Source organism: Arvicola amphibius, chromosome 7 (genome assembly GCF_903992535.2).
Source record: "Arvicola amphibius chromosome 7, mArvAmp1.2, whole genome shotgun sequence".
Classification (NCBI taxonomy): Eukaryota; Metazoa; Chordata; class Mammalia; order Rodentia; family Cricetidae; genus Arvicola; species Arvicola amphibius.
The window spans coordinates 62,384,697-62,402,435 of record NC_052053.1 but is presented as its reverse complement, the minus strand read 5'-3'; the positions used below and the strand labels follow the sequence as shown (position 1 = coordinate 62,402,435).

General features: G+C 40.6%; 1 protein-coding gene across 4 annotated transcripts in view; it reads left to right on the top strand.

Moving 5' to 3' along the window:
• Window positions 1-17,739, top strand: part of Ncapg2 (non-SMC condensin II complex subunit G2) — a 72,802-nt gene that overhangs the window by 33,992 nt on the left and 21,071 nt on the right. For all 4 annotated transcript variants that reach the window (XM_038336601.1, XM_038336602.1, XM_038336598.1 and 1 more), the window contains exons 22-28: window positions 219-356; window positions 716-815; window positions 4,999-5,183; window positions 6,531-6,671; window positions 9,309-9,412; window positions 12,001-12,101; window positions 13,972-14,071. In XM_038336601.1, coding sequence (XP_038192529.1) covers window positions 219-356; window positions 716-815; window positions 4,999-5,183; window positions 6,531-6,671; window positions 9,309-9,412; window positions 12,001-12,101; window positions 13,972-14,071 — 869 coding nt within the window. The remainder of the gene's footprint in view (window positions 1-218; window positions 357-715; window positions 816-4,998; window positions 5,184-6,530; window positions 6,672-9,308; window positions 9,413-12,000; window positions 12,102-13,971; window positions 14,072-17,739) is intronic.

The window sequence follows — 17,739 nt, the reverse complement described above, 5'->3', positions numbered from 1 at the left end:
TTCCTCCCTCCCTCCCTTTCTTTTCTTTCCCTCCCTCCCTCCCTCCCTCCCTCCCTCCCTTTCTCTTTTGCTACTGGGTTTCTCTGTGGCTTTGGAGCCTGTCCTGGAACTAGCTCTGTAGATCAGGCTGGCCTTGAACTCCCAGAGATCTGCCTGCCTCCACCTCCCGAGTGAAAGCTGCTTTTCTTACTTATTTTCTTCTTTGTTGTGTTGGACAGTTCTCAGAAGAGAAAATTCATCTGTCCATCTTGAATGAAACTGGATCTTGGTTAGAAAACAAAGTTTTGCCTCTTCTTCAAGACCAAGAAGAGGAGTTTCTGAAGCTTCGGAGGGACGTCTATCAGCAGGTTATCCAGGTCAGCAGCTGGGACACAGCTCTGCTGTATTTTCAGGACTGTTTATTTTGTTGTAAAGTGGTTTAGACCCTAGTGCTGCTTCGTAATACAGAGAATGGCATTTCTTTTTACAAAGCACATTCTGCATAATTTTAATGTAGTTTAATATGTTATATGTGATGGGTATTTGTTTAAGTTGGTGAATTGCTTAAAATGTATAGAAACAATGAAAATGTATGTATTTATGGAAGCTCTTTGTAAATATAGTTGTAAACATTTGCTTATAATATTAGTACATCTCAGGAGAGGCTTCGTTGGGCTTGACTGCCTTCCTTTTTAAATGGCTTTTGTTGTTATTGACCCCATGTTGTGTCTTACAGACTTACCTGGCTGTGGGTAAAGACGTTGTCATGGTGGGCCTTGGAGACCCTAAATTTCAGATACAGCTTTTACAGTGGAGTCTCGGAATAATAAAAACAGGTACTGTAGCATCATTTGCCCATTAAAGGGATGTTTGGAAACAACATGTACATACAGCTTTTCCATTCTTCCATCCCTCACTCCCTTCTTCTCAAGATCAGAATCTAGCTTCCAGGAATTCACATGTAAAACATATGGGCCTTTGCCAAAAAGTTGGTTTTTTGGCTGTAATACACCTAGCAATTTCAGAGATGCTTCTGATGACAGGCACACTGTTAGTTTCTATGGTCCTTGGGGTTCTGCTACCTGGGTGTGACTTGCTGGTGGGTAGAGTTTTCCACCTGGCATCTGTGTAGAGACTCAGAAGAAGGTTGTGAGGGATGTGGTCAGGAGGGGGCACACCTGGAACCAGAGCCAGTGATGCCTTCTGGTCCAGTGTATGACAAAGAGAACACTACTGAGCTCTGATCTCTCATTTTCCCAAGCTCCTAGTCATCTACTTCCAGATACCCTGCCTCTGTGGTGTGGAAGATTAGTAGTGGTTTTTACTGTACATCCCAGTTAGTGAGCTAAATGGAAATATCTGTCCACAATTTAAATTTTCATTTTTTAAAGCCCACTAGTTTGCTGAGAGAGACTTTCCTTCATTATATGCAGTTTAGCATGTTTAGTTGGTCCAGATTTGTAGGAGGAGGGCTGCTTGTTCTTCCCGGCCACCCGGCTAGCTTACAGCAGAAATAGTCACACAGAAACTATATTAATTAAATCACTGCTTGGCCCATTAGCTCTAGCTTCTTATTGGCTAACTCTTATATCTAAATTTAACCTATTTCTAGTAATCTGTGTTATCGGCACGTGGCAGTGGCTTACTGGGTAAAATTCCCAGCATCTGTCTCTGGCTCTATGGTGTTCCTCTCTGCGTCTTCTTCCCAGCATTCTGTTTAGTTTTCCCCACCTAGCTCTGTTCCCCTATAGCTCTGCTATAGACCCAAAGCAGTTCCTTTATTAGCCAATGAAAGCAGCACATAGACAGGAAGGGCCTCCTACACCACAGATTAGCCACTGTGGTCAGTGATGTGAGTGATGCAGCTTGGATGCATTCCAGGCAGGCCTGAGTGGAGTCCTACCCTTCCGGTGCTGCTGGACACTAGTCGATGACTTCAAATATAACAAGAAATTCTGAAGTTGTAGAATTATTTATTTCAAAGTCTTGATTTTTTAAAATCATTCTTTGTAGTTTAAAGCTACATTCTACACATAAGCTTAAGTGTTGAAATAAAATGATTTTTTTTTTCACACTTAGGAATTATTTTGCTTTAGGGCTGAATCTACTTTTAGTTATTTATCAAGTTTAAAATCATAGAACTAATCAGAATTTTCTTTCCATTTAATCCATTTCATTACATAGTGGTACCCAGTCCCATTCGATCAGGTTTAGAGCTGGACCTGTGTCCAGACTGGAATGAGCTTTGTGTTTGCATGTCCAGTGACTGGGGTCTGTAGGACTCATCACCATACCGCAGTGCTGCTCTTCTTCAGTGGTGCTTGCAAGGATGCATTAAAGGTTATCAAACTGAGACTAGAGTCTACTTTTTTGCTCTACTTGAAAGGGGCTCAGTGAAGAAGCCATTTTCAGAAGCTATTTATGTATCTTATTTACTTTTCTATTGCTATAATAAGATACCATGACCAAGGCAACTTATAGAAAATAAGAGTATATTGGCAGGGAGCATGGCAGCAGGTAGACAAGCGTGGAGCAGAAGTTGTAGCTGAGAACTTATATCTTGAGACACAGCCACCAAGCAGAAAAAGGAGCAGCTCATTGGAAATGACATGGGTTCTGAAACATCAGCGCTTGCCCCTGGGACACACCTCCAACGAACTGACACTGTCTAATGCTTCCAAGTATTCAAATATAAAAAGCCTGTGGGGACCATTCTCATTCAGACTACCACATTGTGTTGATATTAATTATGTCCAGGTTGGGTATTCTTTATAAACCCAAATGTGTATTCTAAAGAAGCCATTTCTGGGACACAGTTGGGTGGCTAAGTTAGGGGTGTAAGCCCACAAACTTCTGGTACTCCCACCACAATATAGTACATAGATTGTGGAAAATCAGACACCAAACATAACAGAGCTTTGGGAGCGTTTTTACTGGAAAATACCAGCTCAATTAAAAAGAAATGTTGAATTTTTTAAAGTAAAGACTATAGGAAATCTAGGGTTATGTTTGAAAGAAAGATAAAAGCAAAGTGAAGACTATAGGAAATCTAAAGCTTTGGAGGAAAAGGGCCATTGATAAAGAGTAATGTGAGACAGCTGGGATTTTAGCATCTCAGAAACCAAGGCTGTCGTGTTCAGTCTGGAGCCAGAGCAGGAGGTCGCCCCACAGCTTACATGTGAGGCTGTCTCTATCTCTTGCTGGTCTTGCTGCAACAGTGAGCTGTTTGTTGGCAGGGAGTTGGCAACCTAAAGACGAGCATACTGGGGAGAACCACAGAGCCAGCACTACTTTAGTTTCAGATTGATGGCTTGTTTTCTGACTTTGAGCTATGCCCTGGGGAGGACTCTTAGCAAGACTATAGATCAACACTGGTTTTGGCTGTAGCTGTGAATCCTGGCCTTTTGTTAGCAGTTTGTTGCTGGCTAGCATGTTGCATATTTGGTTCATAAAATACACCTGAATACAGTGAAATAACGTATGGTTAAAGTTTTAGCTTTTCCAGGTTTCTTTCCATGTTACTGAGACTACTCATTCTGAGGAAGAATGTAAGGAGACAGCTCCTTTGTCTGTGTATTAGTTAGGGTTCTGTAGAGGAGCAGAACTTGGAGAATAAATCTATACTTATAAAGGGGATTTATTAGAATGGCTTTCAGACTGTGGTCTAGCTAATCCAACATTGGCTGTCTGCCAGTCGAAGGTCCTAGAATCCAGAAGTTGTTCAGTACACGAAGCTTGATATCTCAGCTGACTTCAGTATAAGCTGGAATCCTGAAGTAGGTTCTAATGCCAATGAAGGAATGGACCTGCTAGCAAGGTGAGAGAGAACAAGCTGGCAAAGAGAGCGAGCTTTGTCCTTTTTATAGGTTGCCAGTAGATGAAAGGTGAAACTTCCCACCTCAAAACATCCGTCAGTGTCTAGTCACCAGTATCCGGGTTTGAAGAGCTCAACACCACATGACAAATATATATGAGGAATGGGTTTTTCCACCCTCCTCTGAATGAAAGGGTAGTAGCTCCTTGAAAGTTTCTGTGTGGTTTTAGCAATTTTGCAGAGCTGCTTATTGATTCTGGCAGAGTCTTAGACCTCAAGAAGATTGATAGAGAGCCTCTGGGATGGAAAGTCTGTCATCCCTTAGCAGGAAGGTTTGGGGTATAGTTGGCTGTGGTTTCTAGCAGAGCTTGCTGGATCTTTAGTTAATTTTGTAGCTGAATGGCTTTACCCTTCATATCCAGGCCCATTCTCTGGGCACATCCTGTGGTCCCCTGGACAATGGCCTGTCTGTGAGGAGCATCATTTCTGTGCTTTATTGCATACTTGTTTTATTTTAATATGTCTTGTACCGTGGTTCTGCCAGGCGGCTTGCTGTGTAGTACCCAAAAGTTAAGGTCTAACCAGCACCTGAGCCATGTGTTAGATAGAGTGGGGCAGGGTGACATGGGGTGCCCTTGAGGATTACTGGGGACAGGCCGTCTCTGCTTTTGTAGCGTTTACTGGCAAGATTGATTAGAAATAAAAATGGAGGAATAGTTTTATTAGGCTTATATACAGAATGAATTTTACCACATTATGTACTCTCAGTCAGGGAGGTAATTGGGGAAAAAAACCACCAAAGGAAATCAATAAGCTACGACCAGGTATCAGAAATCTATAACGTTGTCAAACGATGTTGGGAGCTGTGAGGTTGGACTTGTCCTTGTTGGGTTTTTACTTTAGTAAAATATAAGAGAAAGTTTGTGTTTTCTAATTCAGGTTTTATAGGAGACGTACATGCAGTGAACAGAGTTCTTAGTTTACCTGCAGAGTCAGCTGTACTACTGCTTCTGGGGAAGAAGTCAATTGTTTAGTTATGTGGAGAAAAGAAATTTATGTTTGATTCTAGTTTGGATCAGTCTGGTATACGTGTTTAGTGCTAATTCAGTAGTAATAGGTTCTTACATTACTATCATTTATATGTGTTAAGCAATTTCAGTTGAATTATGTGCATGTGTAATTGTTTGTTCTCCTTTTCTTTGTAGTGAAGGAATTTTTTTACATTTCATTACTTCTTGGCATTCTCAAGGAGATAGCTGGAAGCTCCACGATTCAGAGAACAGATTCAGAAGAAGTCACGGTGCTGTTTGATTTAGTGCAGGAAGTATTTCAGAAAATGTTGGAATGTGTTGCCTGGACCTTCAGGAAGCAGCCAGAAGAAAGTCTGCAGGTATTGTTCTTCAGCTGGCCAGGTCTTACTGTGCTATCTGCTGTGGGCATTGAGTGGTGGCTGGATGCCAGCCCTAAAGGTAAGCATGCCTGCATTCTTTGTGGCATGCAGATCTGCAGTCTTGAGCTCAGGGATTGAAGTCCCATGGATGTAAGGACTCTAAATGGAACTGATCTCTGCCAGGCTGTGATTCCAGAGCTTCCCAGAAAAGAATGTATTTATGAAGATGCTCATTTTCAAAGGGACAGTCACTGCCTGGGAGGATGCTCACTCCCATCATCTGTTAATGTCCCGATTTAGAAGCACCTTGAAGGGACCGTGGTTTTCTGTTGATGGTGAAAGCTCATAGGCTGAGATGATTGAGCAACTAGATCATAAAAATCAAAGGGGCTAGATCTGTTCCTAAAACAGTGTAAAGCCCGCTCCTGAACCAGTTACACTGTTAGCAGAGAGCCATTTTTTTTTCTGTCAGTGAGCTTATTATTGTTTTAATTAATGTTTAAATGGGAGGTTGTTTATGAAATATCCAAGAGTCTCAATTTTATTCTAGACTAAGCTGATGGAAATAACCTAAATATGATTGGCACAGTTTTTCTAGCTCAGCTCATGGTTGTCTCAAGTGTCCATGATCTGTTTGTGTAGTTTATCCCCAGTCGTAGACTCTTTGCCGGGTCTTCCCCCATCCATCAAGTGTTTAGAAACACTGCCTGAGCTGATAGTTTTATTTTGATGTTAATGATTGCCTTTCTTTCCTTCCTCCATCCCTCCTTACTATTGATACTCTTATTTTTGTTGTTGTTGTTTATTGTTTTTTGTTGTTTCTGAGACAGCTTTTTTCTGCTATGGAGCTCTGATTGTCCTTGAACTTGCTATATAGACCAGCTGGCCTTGTACTCACAGAAATTCACCTGCCTCTGCCTCCCAAGGTGTGTGCCTCCATGCCTAGCAGCCATTTTATTGTTTTTTTGAGTCAAGATCTCAGTCTAGTTCAAACTGGCCTAAAACTCACCAAGGTAGCCCAGGCTGGCCTCAAACTTATGTCAGTCCTCCTTACTTAGCCTGGTATATCCTTAGATACAGATGTGAGCCGCCACACCTGGTTCATCCTTAGATACAGACGTGAGCTGCCATACCTGGTGCATCCTTAGATACAGACATGAGCCGCCATACCTGGTACATCCTTAGATACAGATGTGAGCCGCCATACCTGGTACATCCTTAGATACAGACGTGAGCCGCCATACCTGGTGCATTCTTAGATACAGACGTGAGCTGCCACACCTGGTACTTGTTTTTTAAAAACTGATTTTTAACTGTACTGACAATGACTAATGTGATTTCTTGTAGCTCTTTCATTCTGTGCAGTCCCCTCTTCATGAATTCATCAGCACTATTCAGTCCTGGTACAGGGACACTGCAGTCTACCATGGTGTACTTTCTACTGTGATTGCTGCACTTGTGGTTGAGATAAGGCATCAGCTGCAGAAGGTGAGGTATACTGATTCTGAAACTGCCATGCTCTTGACTGTCCCAGATGCTGTGCCTGCTTACAGTACGTGGTTAAGGTTTTCTAGTGCAAGCTGTTGGTGACGACTGTTTGCCAATTTCAGTACTTTGCCATTTAGCTGGTTGGGCATCTAGAGCCACGTGAAAACTGTGGAGCATATGCTAAGAGTATTATCATTCCTGACTGCGATGGAACTAGGCGTTATGATGCAGATATGTCTGCTGGTGCTAGGAGTTTTGAATGAATTGATAGTTTCTAAAGATTCTTCTTTGAAGAAATCAAGGATACTTGGGCAGACATTGCAGGACTGTTCTAGACTGAATTGGTGTATAATTGTTCCTATCTGTGCATGCCTTTTTCTTTTTTCTTTTCATTTCTTAACTATAGGAAGCTTGAAGTTTTAAAAATGTACTTACTATGATTATGAGTGTTTTCCTTCATGTGTATGTATGTGTGCCACGTGCATGCTTGGTGTCCACCGAGGCCAGAAGAAGGTATTGGGTCCCCTACAACTGGATTTACAAAGCTGTTATCAGCTCCTTTGTGGGTTCTGGGGACTGAACCTGGGTCCTCTGTAAGAGAAGAAAGCTCTCCTAGCAGTCAAGTCTTCCCTCTAGCTCTAGAAACTTGAAGTTTTGGTGTCTTATTCTTGTGTCATAGCCAAAGGTGAATGGAACACAGATTTAGTCTATTTTGTTACAGATTGATCTGATCGTTGTTGCTATTTGAGCTAACACAGAAAGTGATACTATACCTAGAGAACATGTAGGATGCTCTTTTTCTTCTTCAGCTTCGAGATGTCCTTTGTGGACATAGGTAATGATGTAAAGGAGAGAAGTAGCAGTGGGTTTACTCAATGAAAAGATGGACTGTCACTGAATTGCGTGATCAACTAGAAAATGTCATGTACTGCTTGATCATGGGCACTCTGAGACGTGAAGATGCAGATTCTCACTGTGCTGCGCGGGGTATGGCTGTACAGATGCCAGCACACTCAGCATAATGTTTTGGGGCATTGTCAGATACACCATCCCTTGCTCCCAAAATGTTAGCACGCGGCTGTGCAGCTCATGATCAAGTGTATATTACTTTGTTTTTGTGTGTATGAGTGTTTGCCTGCGCGCGCGTGCGTGTGTGTGTGTGTGTGTGTGTGTGTGTGTGTGTGTGTGTGTGCTTCAGTGTGCATGCCTGGTGCTTGTGGAGGTCAAAACAGGGCATTGGATTCCCTGGAACTGGAGTTAACAGATGATTTTGAACATCCCAGGTAGATGCTGGGAGCTGAACCTAGGTCCTCTGTACAAGAAACAAGTGCTCTTAACCACTGAGCTATTGTTCCAGTCTGAGAAATTATTATAATTATACAAATTTTGTAATACAAAAGACAAAAGATGTTCACTAAATTGTAAAATATTAATTAGGATTTTTGGCTATCCTTCAGAGTGTAAAGAGAGATTATTTGGTTTACGAAAGTAATTGCAGAAAGCCATGTAGCTGAAGTTATAAAGCAGTGGCAGCCTTTGGACAAACCCGGACCCTTTTCTGTATGCTGCTCTGCGTCTTTGCATAACATTGCTGCCTGGCCTGTCTTCTTTCAGTCTGTATTCTTGACTACAGATTGTTCTGTTTTTTTCACTTTTTTTTGGTCAGTTCTTTTGTTGGGTTGCATACATATTTAAGATTACTGTCTCCTTTTAATGTCTTATTTCTGACTGTCCTGTTATAAAATATCTGCTTCACGAAGTCTACATTGTTAACTTTGTAGCCAGCCTGGCTCCCTTAAGCTGCATGTGTGCATAGGGCCTCTGTATTTAACTTTTACTGCTGATCTGTCTTTACAAGTAAGGTGTTGTAAGTGTGCTACATGAGTAGTTCTGTAAAACAGTCTGACAATGTCTTCCTTTCATGGGGAGTGCTTATAACTCACCTCATGTTAAAGCTGTGGATGTGCTTGGTCTTAAGGTGATCACATTAGCATTTAAGACAGGGACCCATGACTCCACAGTGCTGAGATCACAAGCATGAGTCGCCATGCCCCGCTTTTACTGTTGAGTTTATCTTTCCTGTGGACTGGATCTTACTTACTTTCTCACCCTTCCTACTGCAGTGACTCTTCAATGCCGTTCTTCATGTTGTATTGTAGCCATAAAATTATTTCATTGCTACTTCATAACTGCAGTTTTGCTGCTGTTATGAATTGTAATGTAAATATCTGTGTTTTCTGATGGTCTTAGGTAATCCCTCTGAAAGGTTGTTTGAACCCGCAAAAGGATCTTAGTTCACAGGTTGAGAACTGCTTTAGTCTGAAACACCAGCATTCTAAGACTGAGATTCTAATCTGAGCTGAGAGGAACTGGTTGTCTTAGGATAAAAATACATTTTTTATAGATGATATCAAGTTAAATAAAGGCCATTTGACTAAAGCCTTACTAAGTTTTATGTCCTTTATTTCTGTTACAATGAGTAAAATGTTCTTGTGGAAAATTATAAAGAAATTTGTAACTAACTGTAGTGAATAAGCTTGTTATTTCTGAATTGCTTTGGTCAGATATAAGAGAATCCAGATCAATGAAACCAAGCTGTCAATCTGGGGTAATTTTACTGATTTTAAACTTTCCTAGGTTTCTGATATAGAAGAGCTGACCACACCACAATGTCCTGCTGACCTTCCTCCATTTTCAAGGTGTTTACTTGGTGTAATAATGAAGTCTTCGGATGTGGTCAGGTAATTGTCTTCTCTTTGATCTTGGTACAACCCTATCTGTATTTTTTCTTAGTGCCCTGTGATCTATTACTTTTTACTCTCAGATTATCAAAAGTATTTTTTACCCACTTGTGAAAAGCATTCCATAGTTTTTCTTCATTTTATGAGTGATGGAACTGCTTATGTTAAACTTTCATACAGAACCATTACTTTCTATAAACTGTTGTATTCGTTTAAATAGTTTTTAGCTATGTTTATCACAACCAAATTCTGCTAGATGGGGAAAAATATGTGTACAAAAATACTTGTTACTGTGTGTTCTGGTTTTCTTCTCTTGTCATGAGCCATCTTAGCCACGGCGGATTTGTAGTTCCAGGGTAGGAACGTGAAGATTAGAAATGCTAGATAGGAGGAACAGAGATAAGAAAGAAACACAGACACAGGAGAGTACTAGGAGGGCAACTCAGAGAATACTGAATGCTGCATTTTGCCCATATTTATTTTCCATAGACTTTTATACTCCAAAACAATAAGGGGGGAAGAAGGCAAAAGACTGCTTTAACAAAGGACAACCAGAACAGTTACTTGCTCCAATACTTAAGACATCAAGCCCTTAATTCCCAAGTAAAACATTTGATGTTTGGGGTAGTGAACCCACCCTAGACCAAGTATCCTGCAGGCATCCACTCCTTAAGTCAAACTTCCTATTTCAAAAGAAGGAGCAGAAGTATGTTTGAATTCTCTGACCTTTGGTCAGGGTGGAGTGGACCCACCTCTATTGGCCATCTTAATGTTGAAAACACCAAGTAACCACAGCCTAGGTCAGGATCTCTTGTTTTGTAGCCACACCTGCTGTCAGCAACTTTGAAAGAGCAAAAATAAGCTCAAACTCTCTACCCTTCAGACAAAGGAAAATAGGCTCATATTTTTGGGTCCCCACATTCTCTGTTGCTTTAACACTAACCAAAATTAACTTGAGGAGGAAAAGATTTATTTGGTTTTTAGGTTATAGTCCATCATGGAGAAAAGCCATGGCAGGGATTGAAAGCAGAACATTTTGAAACACTGCTCTCCATGACTTGCTCAGCTTGCTTTTTTATACAACTCAGGATCATCTATGCAAGGGTGGTGCCACCCACCCACGTTGTCTTGGCCCTCCAATGAAAATGTACCGTAGGCATCTCCACAGGTCAGTCAATTAAGGTCCTGTCTTCCCATAAGACTTCAAGAAAGGTCAAAAACTTAGTAACAAATTGACCCATTGTAAGCTTGACAGACATACACCCCACTATTAAACCATGACTTTTTCTTTCTTGTTTATCCCCAAGATTTCATGTTTATATCACAACATAAATCATGGTATGACTTTGAAAGTCCCAGTGTTAACATCGAAACTCCATGGTACTTAAAATTTTCAACACCTTGAAAGTCCAGTTTCTTTCTTCAAAAACATGTAACATTTCTTTAACTGTGGGCTCCTGAAAAACAACAGCAACAACAAAACCCAAGTTAAATGCTTGTGTTTTTACAAGAGGGAAGAGGCAGGGCATAACAACAGTAATGCTTAAACAAAACCAAAAATCTGTCCGTTCAGTTCCAGATCTTGTAGCTCAATATCTGATATAACTGGAATTCACTTAAGATGTACTGGGCTCTAGAGGACAAGTCTAATAGGCTCAGGCTAACTTTCTGCAATACCTGCTGTTGTCCTGGGTGGTTGTCCCAAGGTCCTGGCATCTCCAGTATCTTGAGTCTCTGTTGTAGCTGAGACTTTACCTTCACCAATGTCCTCCTGGCCTCTCTATGCAGGGATTTCAACTTTGCCATAAGGTGCCAAGCTTTGGCTGCTCCCTGTGACCCCTTTATGCCTTCAGAAGTAGATCCTGTGGAAAACTCTTACACATTAACAAGTTCGGCTACTAGCTTGGGTTGCAGCATTGCTCCAGCTCCTCCCTCCCCCAGTTAGACTCATCTTCTATGTGCTGACCTTGTGGAAGTACTTTCCAGATTTTACCTCATGATGCTAGTCTCTTATTAATCACAGCTGAGTCTTCAGCTCCAGCTAACCAGCATCATTTGTTTCAGTAACACCAAAGTTTTTATTTCTACAGTTTCTGAATTCAAATTTTATCACATAAACAACCCTTGGTTCTTCAGTCCATTTCACTTGACTAGGATTCTAGGGTTTGTAGTAGTCCACAAGGGACTGAAGATATGGAGGGATTTGTTTTTCAGATTTGAACACAGTGGCACTGAATGGTGTGAATACATTCCTTGAAAGCTTAATTGCATCATTCTGAGTGCTGTGCATTGATTGCCTTTCAGCAGCCTATTAAATATCTCTTATGTGCGTTGGACTCTAGAACATAGCCACACTGTTTTTCAAAGGCCACAATGTTCCTGTTCTCCTGTGCATACCATTTGGTTTTAGCATTCCATCTGTAAGAACTGGCATGTATAATACATAAAGGGGAGGACCTTAGGCAATTTCTCATGTTACCTGAAAAGTGGTATTTATGATTGTGGGTAAACCTCACCTGTGTTTATTATTATTATTTCTATCAAGTATTGGAATGTGGAGTAATTTCAAATGTTTACTGATTCCACAGGTCATTTTTGGATGAACTAAAGGCTTGTGTAACCTCTGGTGATATTGAAGGCATTGTGTGCCTCACAGCTGTTCTGCATATTATTTTGGTTATCAACAAAGGTTGGTTATATTTTTTCTCCTTCATCTTGTACGTTACTGATTATGTCCTTTTTTTGTTGCTACTGTTAGAGAAGTTTGGGATTTGGCCTGTTTCACCCTTTTCTCTGCCAGCACAGAAGAGGCTTCCCACAGCCTTTTCACCCTTGTTCCCTAGTGTTCTCTGAATACAGTGTAGTCCACTGTCCCTGCCATTGCATGAGCTTACCTGTTCTGTATCTTAGCTGCTGTCTGCCTTTCACTTTCACTGTTGGGTGCCTGTAAATATCACTGGGTCCCTTTCTTCTTCCCTCCTCTCCCTTCCCCTCCCCTCTTGCCTTGTGTAGCCTTGATAACTGATCTATCACTGAACTATGTAACCAGCTCCCTTTTTAATTTTGAGGCAGGGTCTGAGTAACATACCTAGGTTGGCCATGAACTCACTCTGCAATCCAGATGGGCCTTGAACTTGGAGTTTTCCTGTCTTAGCCTTGCTAGTTGCTGGGATTACAGGTCTGAACCACTGCACCTCAGAATTGAATTTCTATTGATTTGCCCAGTATTATTTATGTTTAAAAATCTGGGCGAGCCCTTTAGCAAAGGCCTGTAGCCCCAGCTACTCAGGAAACTGAGGCGTGAATAGTGTTCAGACTTAGAAGTTTGGTCAATATTAGTGAAATCCAGTATCAAAACTATTTCTAAAATTTATTTTTTTAAACAGTGGGTATGTTGGCATCATGCCTCTTGAATACTTAACTAATTTGAAAGTAGTACTTGGAAAATATTTGGCAATACCTATAAAATGTCAGCTCAGTGTAAAGTCCAGTGGCATCGCTGCAGGCTGACTGACTATATTCAAATTTTCTTATTTTTGGTTAAGTTCTACTGATGTTAAAATGTCTTCCAAAGATCTCTCATGCCTACCACATCTGTGAAGGTTTAAAAAGCTTGAGTACCTTTCACCCACATGTTTAGGACAAGAATTCCTTCAGAATTTGGAGTTCATAGATTTTGTACTATTTATGTGAAACATACTGCTTGAGAATTCCTGAACTGAAAATTTTAAATCTGAAACACATAATAAGTAGGACAAAAAGTTTTCAATTTTAGAATATAGCAGATTACAGCTTTTGGTATTAGGTGCTCAGTCTATGATGCTTTTAAAGTTTTCAGGCCCAGTATGGGCATCGTGAAAGGCTTGTCTGAGTGACGTCCCCTTACTTAGAGGCACAGAGCACTTGTGTTCTGCAGAGCAAAGGACATACCTCATTGAGGAGATGTAAGCATGTATGTGGGGTGCTGAGTACCTGCAGTGGAATATAGCATGATTAATAAAGATCCAGAGACAGATAATTGGGTTCAACCTGATGGTCAGAAGAGCAGAACAGCCAGCCATTGGCTCTTACCTCTACCTCAGTCTGAAATGGTGATCCTACCTCTAGGAATCCCAGAATGAGACTGGGTCTGAGAGCTGTCTCCTCCCGTTTTATATTCCCCTGTAGGTGTGGGATTAAAGGTGTGCACTGCTACTGCCCAGTTTCTATGGCAAACTAGTGTGGCTACTGGGATTAAAGGTGTGTGTCATTGCTGCCTGATCTGTAAGGCTGATCAGTGGGGCTGTTTTACTCTCTGATCTTCAGGCAAGCTTTAGTTATTAAACTACAAATAAAACTACAATAGATGAATGTGATTTGTGCTGGTTGTCACTCTTTTCTGGTGATTACATTATCTTGTGATTCTCCACACACAGCAGATGTACTCTCACAGCACCTCTGTGGGAGAGATAATTGTCCTACAGTCAGCCAGGGTTAACTTGGGAGAAACAAGACCACAGATAACTGTTATGTATAGTCATGGTGAGAGCTTCTTTTTTTTCAATGTAATCTTCTTACAGGTAAACATAGAAGTGCAAAGCTGAAGGAGGTTGTAGAGACTGTGAACAGAAAGCTGAAGACATTTATGGAGATCACTTTGGAAGAGGATAGTCTAGAAAGGTAAATGTGAGACTTACTCAACCGAGAGCTGGGTATGTTTGGGATTATTGCTCTTTTCAATTCATTAGAGCCAGGTGATTAGAAGCAGTTGTAAGGTTGGAGATTATGGTCATTTGAATGAGAATGGTCCCCATATTAATGTGGATGAATGCTTGGTACCCAGTTGGTAGAATTGTTTGGAAAGGATTAGGAGGTGTGGTCTTGTTGGAGGAGGTGTATTATTGGGGGTGGGCTTTGAGATTCCAAGCCATTTCCAGTTAGCTCCGTCTTTGCTTGTGCATGTGGATCATATGTAAGCTCTCAGCTTCTTCTCCAGTACCATGCTTGCTGCAATGGCTCCTGCTGTTGTGCACTTTAATCTTTTGGAACTGTGACCCTGTAAATTAAATGCTCGCTTTTATAAATTGCCTTGGTCATGATGCTTTGTTGTGTCAATAGAACAGTGACTAAAAAAGATGTTTCTGATGTACAAATGCTTTTCAGAAACAAAAGAAAATCATTTGTGAAATTTTGCTATAGAAAAGAAAGAACACTTACCCCAATTCACAATTTTCAAATGAGACATTGTTTTTGGCTAATTTGCTTCATTTGAAAGCCGCAGGTGTTTTCCAAGTATTAAAGCAGGTCCGTCTTAAGAGTGTCAAGCAAGGTTCATTCCTAGCCCTTTGTGATATTATAGGGTGCCCACCAGAGAAGAAAACTCAGACTCAGTCTTTAGCCAATTGAAACTCTTCATTCCAACAGCCTGGGAATATACTCAGTTGTTTGGGACCCAAGTGTAGCACCAAGTGCATAGAGTAAGGGATTTCCACATCCTGGTATCTTCCTCCACAGCTTCAGGAGGAGGTTTTGCACAAGCAAGTAGTTCAGCAGATGCTGAGATAAACAGGTAGCCGGAGAAGGAGGTCCTGCACAAACAAGCAGTTTAACAGACTCTAAGATAAGTTAGCTGGGGCATCTTGACCTTAGGTTCCTAGAATAGAATTGTATAATTTTCCTCCTGGCCTCGTATCGAGGAGATCAAATTCTAGTGAAACCTGAAATGGCCTCAGAAAAAATACACGATGGAGGAACCTGTGCATTGTTTTGCCCTGTCTTTTCTTTCTTCCCAGGAAATTTTTGGTTTCTCAGACTGCTGTTGACAAGCATGTTCCTGAGCCATTTTCCTCTCTAGAACATTTGTGCTGTTTATACATGTAGTGGAGAGATCAATTGTTCCAGGCGTTTCACTAGGCAGTCTTAGTGGGAAGCAGACCATGCATACTGTTTAGCTGTCCCCTGCTTTGCAGAGAGCCTTTCAAAATCCTACCTTGCTCTTTTATATATACATTTGTGGAGTGTTGCTTATGTGGACTTGTTACATAGGCATACATACTAAATGCTTACTTAACTAGGATTTAGGTTTACAAATGATTTTGACAATTGAGATATTATAGTGAATGAAAGGATTATTAAATAAGTTTCTAGCCCATTCTAATTTTTAGTATTTTTAGCAAAATGGGTCTTTGTTAGCATAATTAGGAACTATCCATAAAAATGATAAAAAATATTTTTTGAAATTTATTTCAATTATTATTTTTACTTTGGTGATGCTGGGAATTGAACTTACTGCTTTCTACATACATACATATACACTTATATAATTATATAATATATACGCATATACATATACATACACACACAGAGACACTCTGCCACTTAATTAGCTCTCCAACACATTTAAAAATTTTAAAACATTAGTTTTATTTTTCCCAACCATCAGAGTCTTAGCCAATTAGTTGGTAGTTTTCTATGCTGTTGTAGTTTGAACATGTATCACAAGCCAATACTTCGAATGCACTTAGAATGTAGAAGTGACACAACACAGTGACGTTGAGCTGTGTGCTCACAGCAATACACTATTAGCTGTACAGCCTTGTTTTGGGGGGTCTGTTCTTTCCAAGCACTTCTCCCCCTCATTCATCTCTCTCTTTTCACACACCAGTCATTTCTTCCTCAGCAGAAGACTCCTCTGTGTTAAATTCACACAAAACCTTACCTATGTGCATGACAGAGTAGGCATGCAGGGGCCGTAGACTGAGCTGATTTGTAAAAAGCAGTGTGTTTTGGGAAGCTGTTTCAGGATTTCAGACATGTGCCAAGCAGCTCTGTGTGTATGGCATTTTAGTGATGGGGATTAAGTTTAGAAAGTCCTTACTGCTTCTTGTACTACATGGCTTACCGATTTTGTAAATTATAGATAACTGATAGCTGTAAGGAATAACATTTCAAGAATAAATAGGATGGGGATATCAAACATGAAAGTAATAGAATACATGTGACTTGAAAGCAGAAGAGAGGTTGAAGGGGAAAGCAGGAGGGAAGCAGGGGAAGAGGTGAAGAGGAAATTGGAGGAAGAAGATCCACGTGAAGGTGTATTTGAAAGCGCTATAAATTGATAGGTAAATTCATTATATAAATGGTATAATAGAATTCACATGTAACGTATGCATACCCTCTTGTTTATTTTAAAAATCACTTTTAGATTATTGACAGTACAGTGTGAATTGTGTCCTTTGCCAAGCACTACAGTATAAGAAAAAAGTCTGCATGTGTTCAGTACAAACTGGGCTTTTTTAAAAAAGAAATGTTTTCAATGTGTATTGTTCTTTTTATGGATTTGGAGACCATGGATACAGAGGGATGACTGTATTAGATCTTTTAATATTGAACAATTCTTGCAATGTTAGAATAATTTAGTGGACTTAGTTTTTAAAAGACGTAACTCTTAAGAAAACTGATCTGAAGGTACAGAGAGTTTCCATGCATCCCCTGTCCCAGTATATGCTTGCTGTCTCTCACTGTTTATATCCTAAACCATAGCAACACACTTGTTAACAGTGGATTAGCATGCATTGACATATCAGTATCACTCAGAGCCCCTAGCTAATGAGGTTTCATATTTGGTTTTGTATCTTCTGAGGGTGGTATAAGACCTGAGTTAGGAAGCCGAAGAACCTAGAGTTTTGATATAGAAGAGATGAAGAATTGCCCTAGCTCCAGAAGAGAGTTCCTCTCTATAGGGCGAGGACTTAACCTTCTCAGTCCATTGACGAAAATTGATTCTGTTAGTGCATATCAAATGTCAGTAGCTTTTCAGATTCTTGCCTGCTTTCTGCCCCCTCCATTTTGGGATTTTTGTCTGATTTGATCTTACACAGGTTTATGCATGCTGTCATAATTACTGTGAGTTTTATGTCTAACCACTTCGTTGTGTCTAGAAAACACTGTTTCCTTGAAGTTATTCACCATCCCCACTTCTTACAATCTTTCTTCCCCTCTTCATTGATGATTCCTGAGCCTCAGGGAGAAGGGCTCTAGTAGGTATTTTCCATTTAGGGTAAGCATTCTACAATCTCTTATTATCTGCTTATTCACCAGTTGAAGGTCTGTAAATTGCCATCTACTGAAAGAAGCAGCTTCTGGTGTGGGTTGAGAGTACACTGATCTGTGGATGTAGCAGAATTATAGTAGTGTAGGCTTCTACAGGACCTGTGGCCTGTAGCCACATGTCTTCGGCCGCACTAACGATGCCAAGGATGACTTCCGTCTTATGAAGTGGATCTTAGATCCAAACAAAAGTTGAAGCATGATTAATAAAAACTCAGAGTCAGGAATTGGGGTTCAAC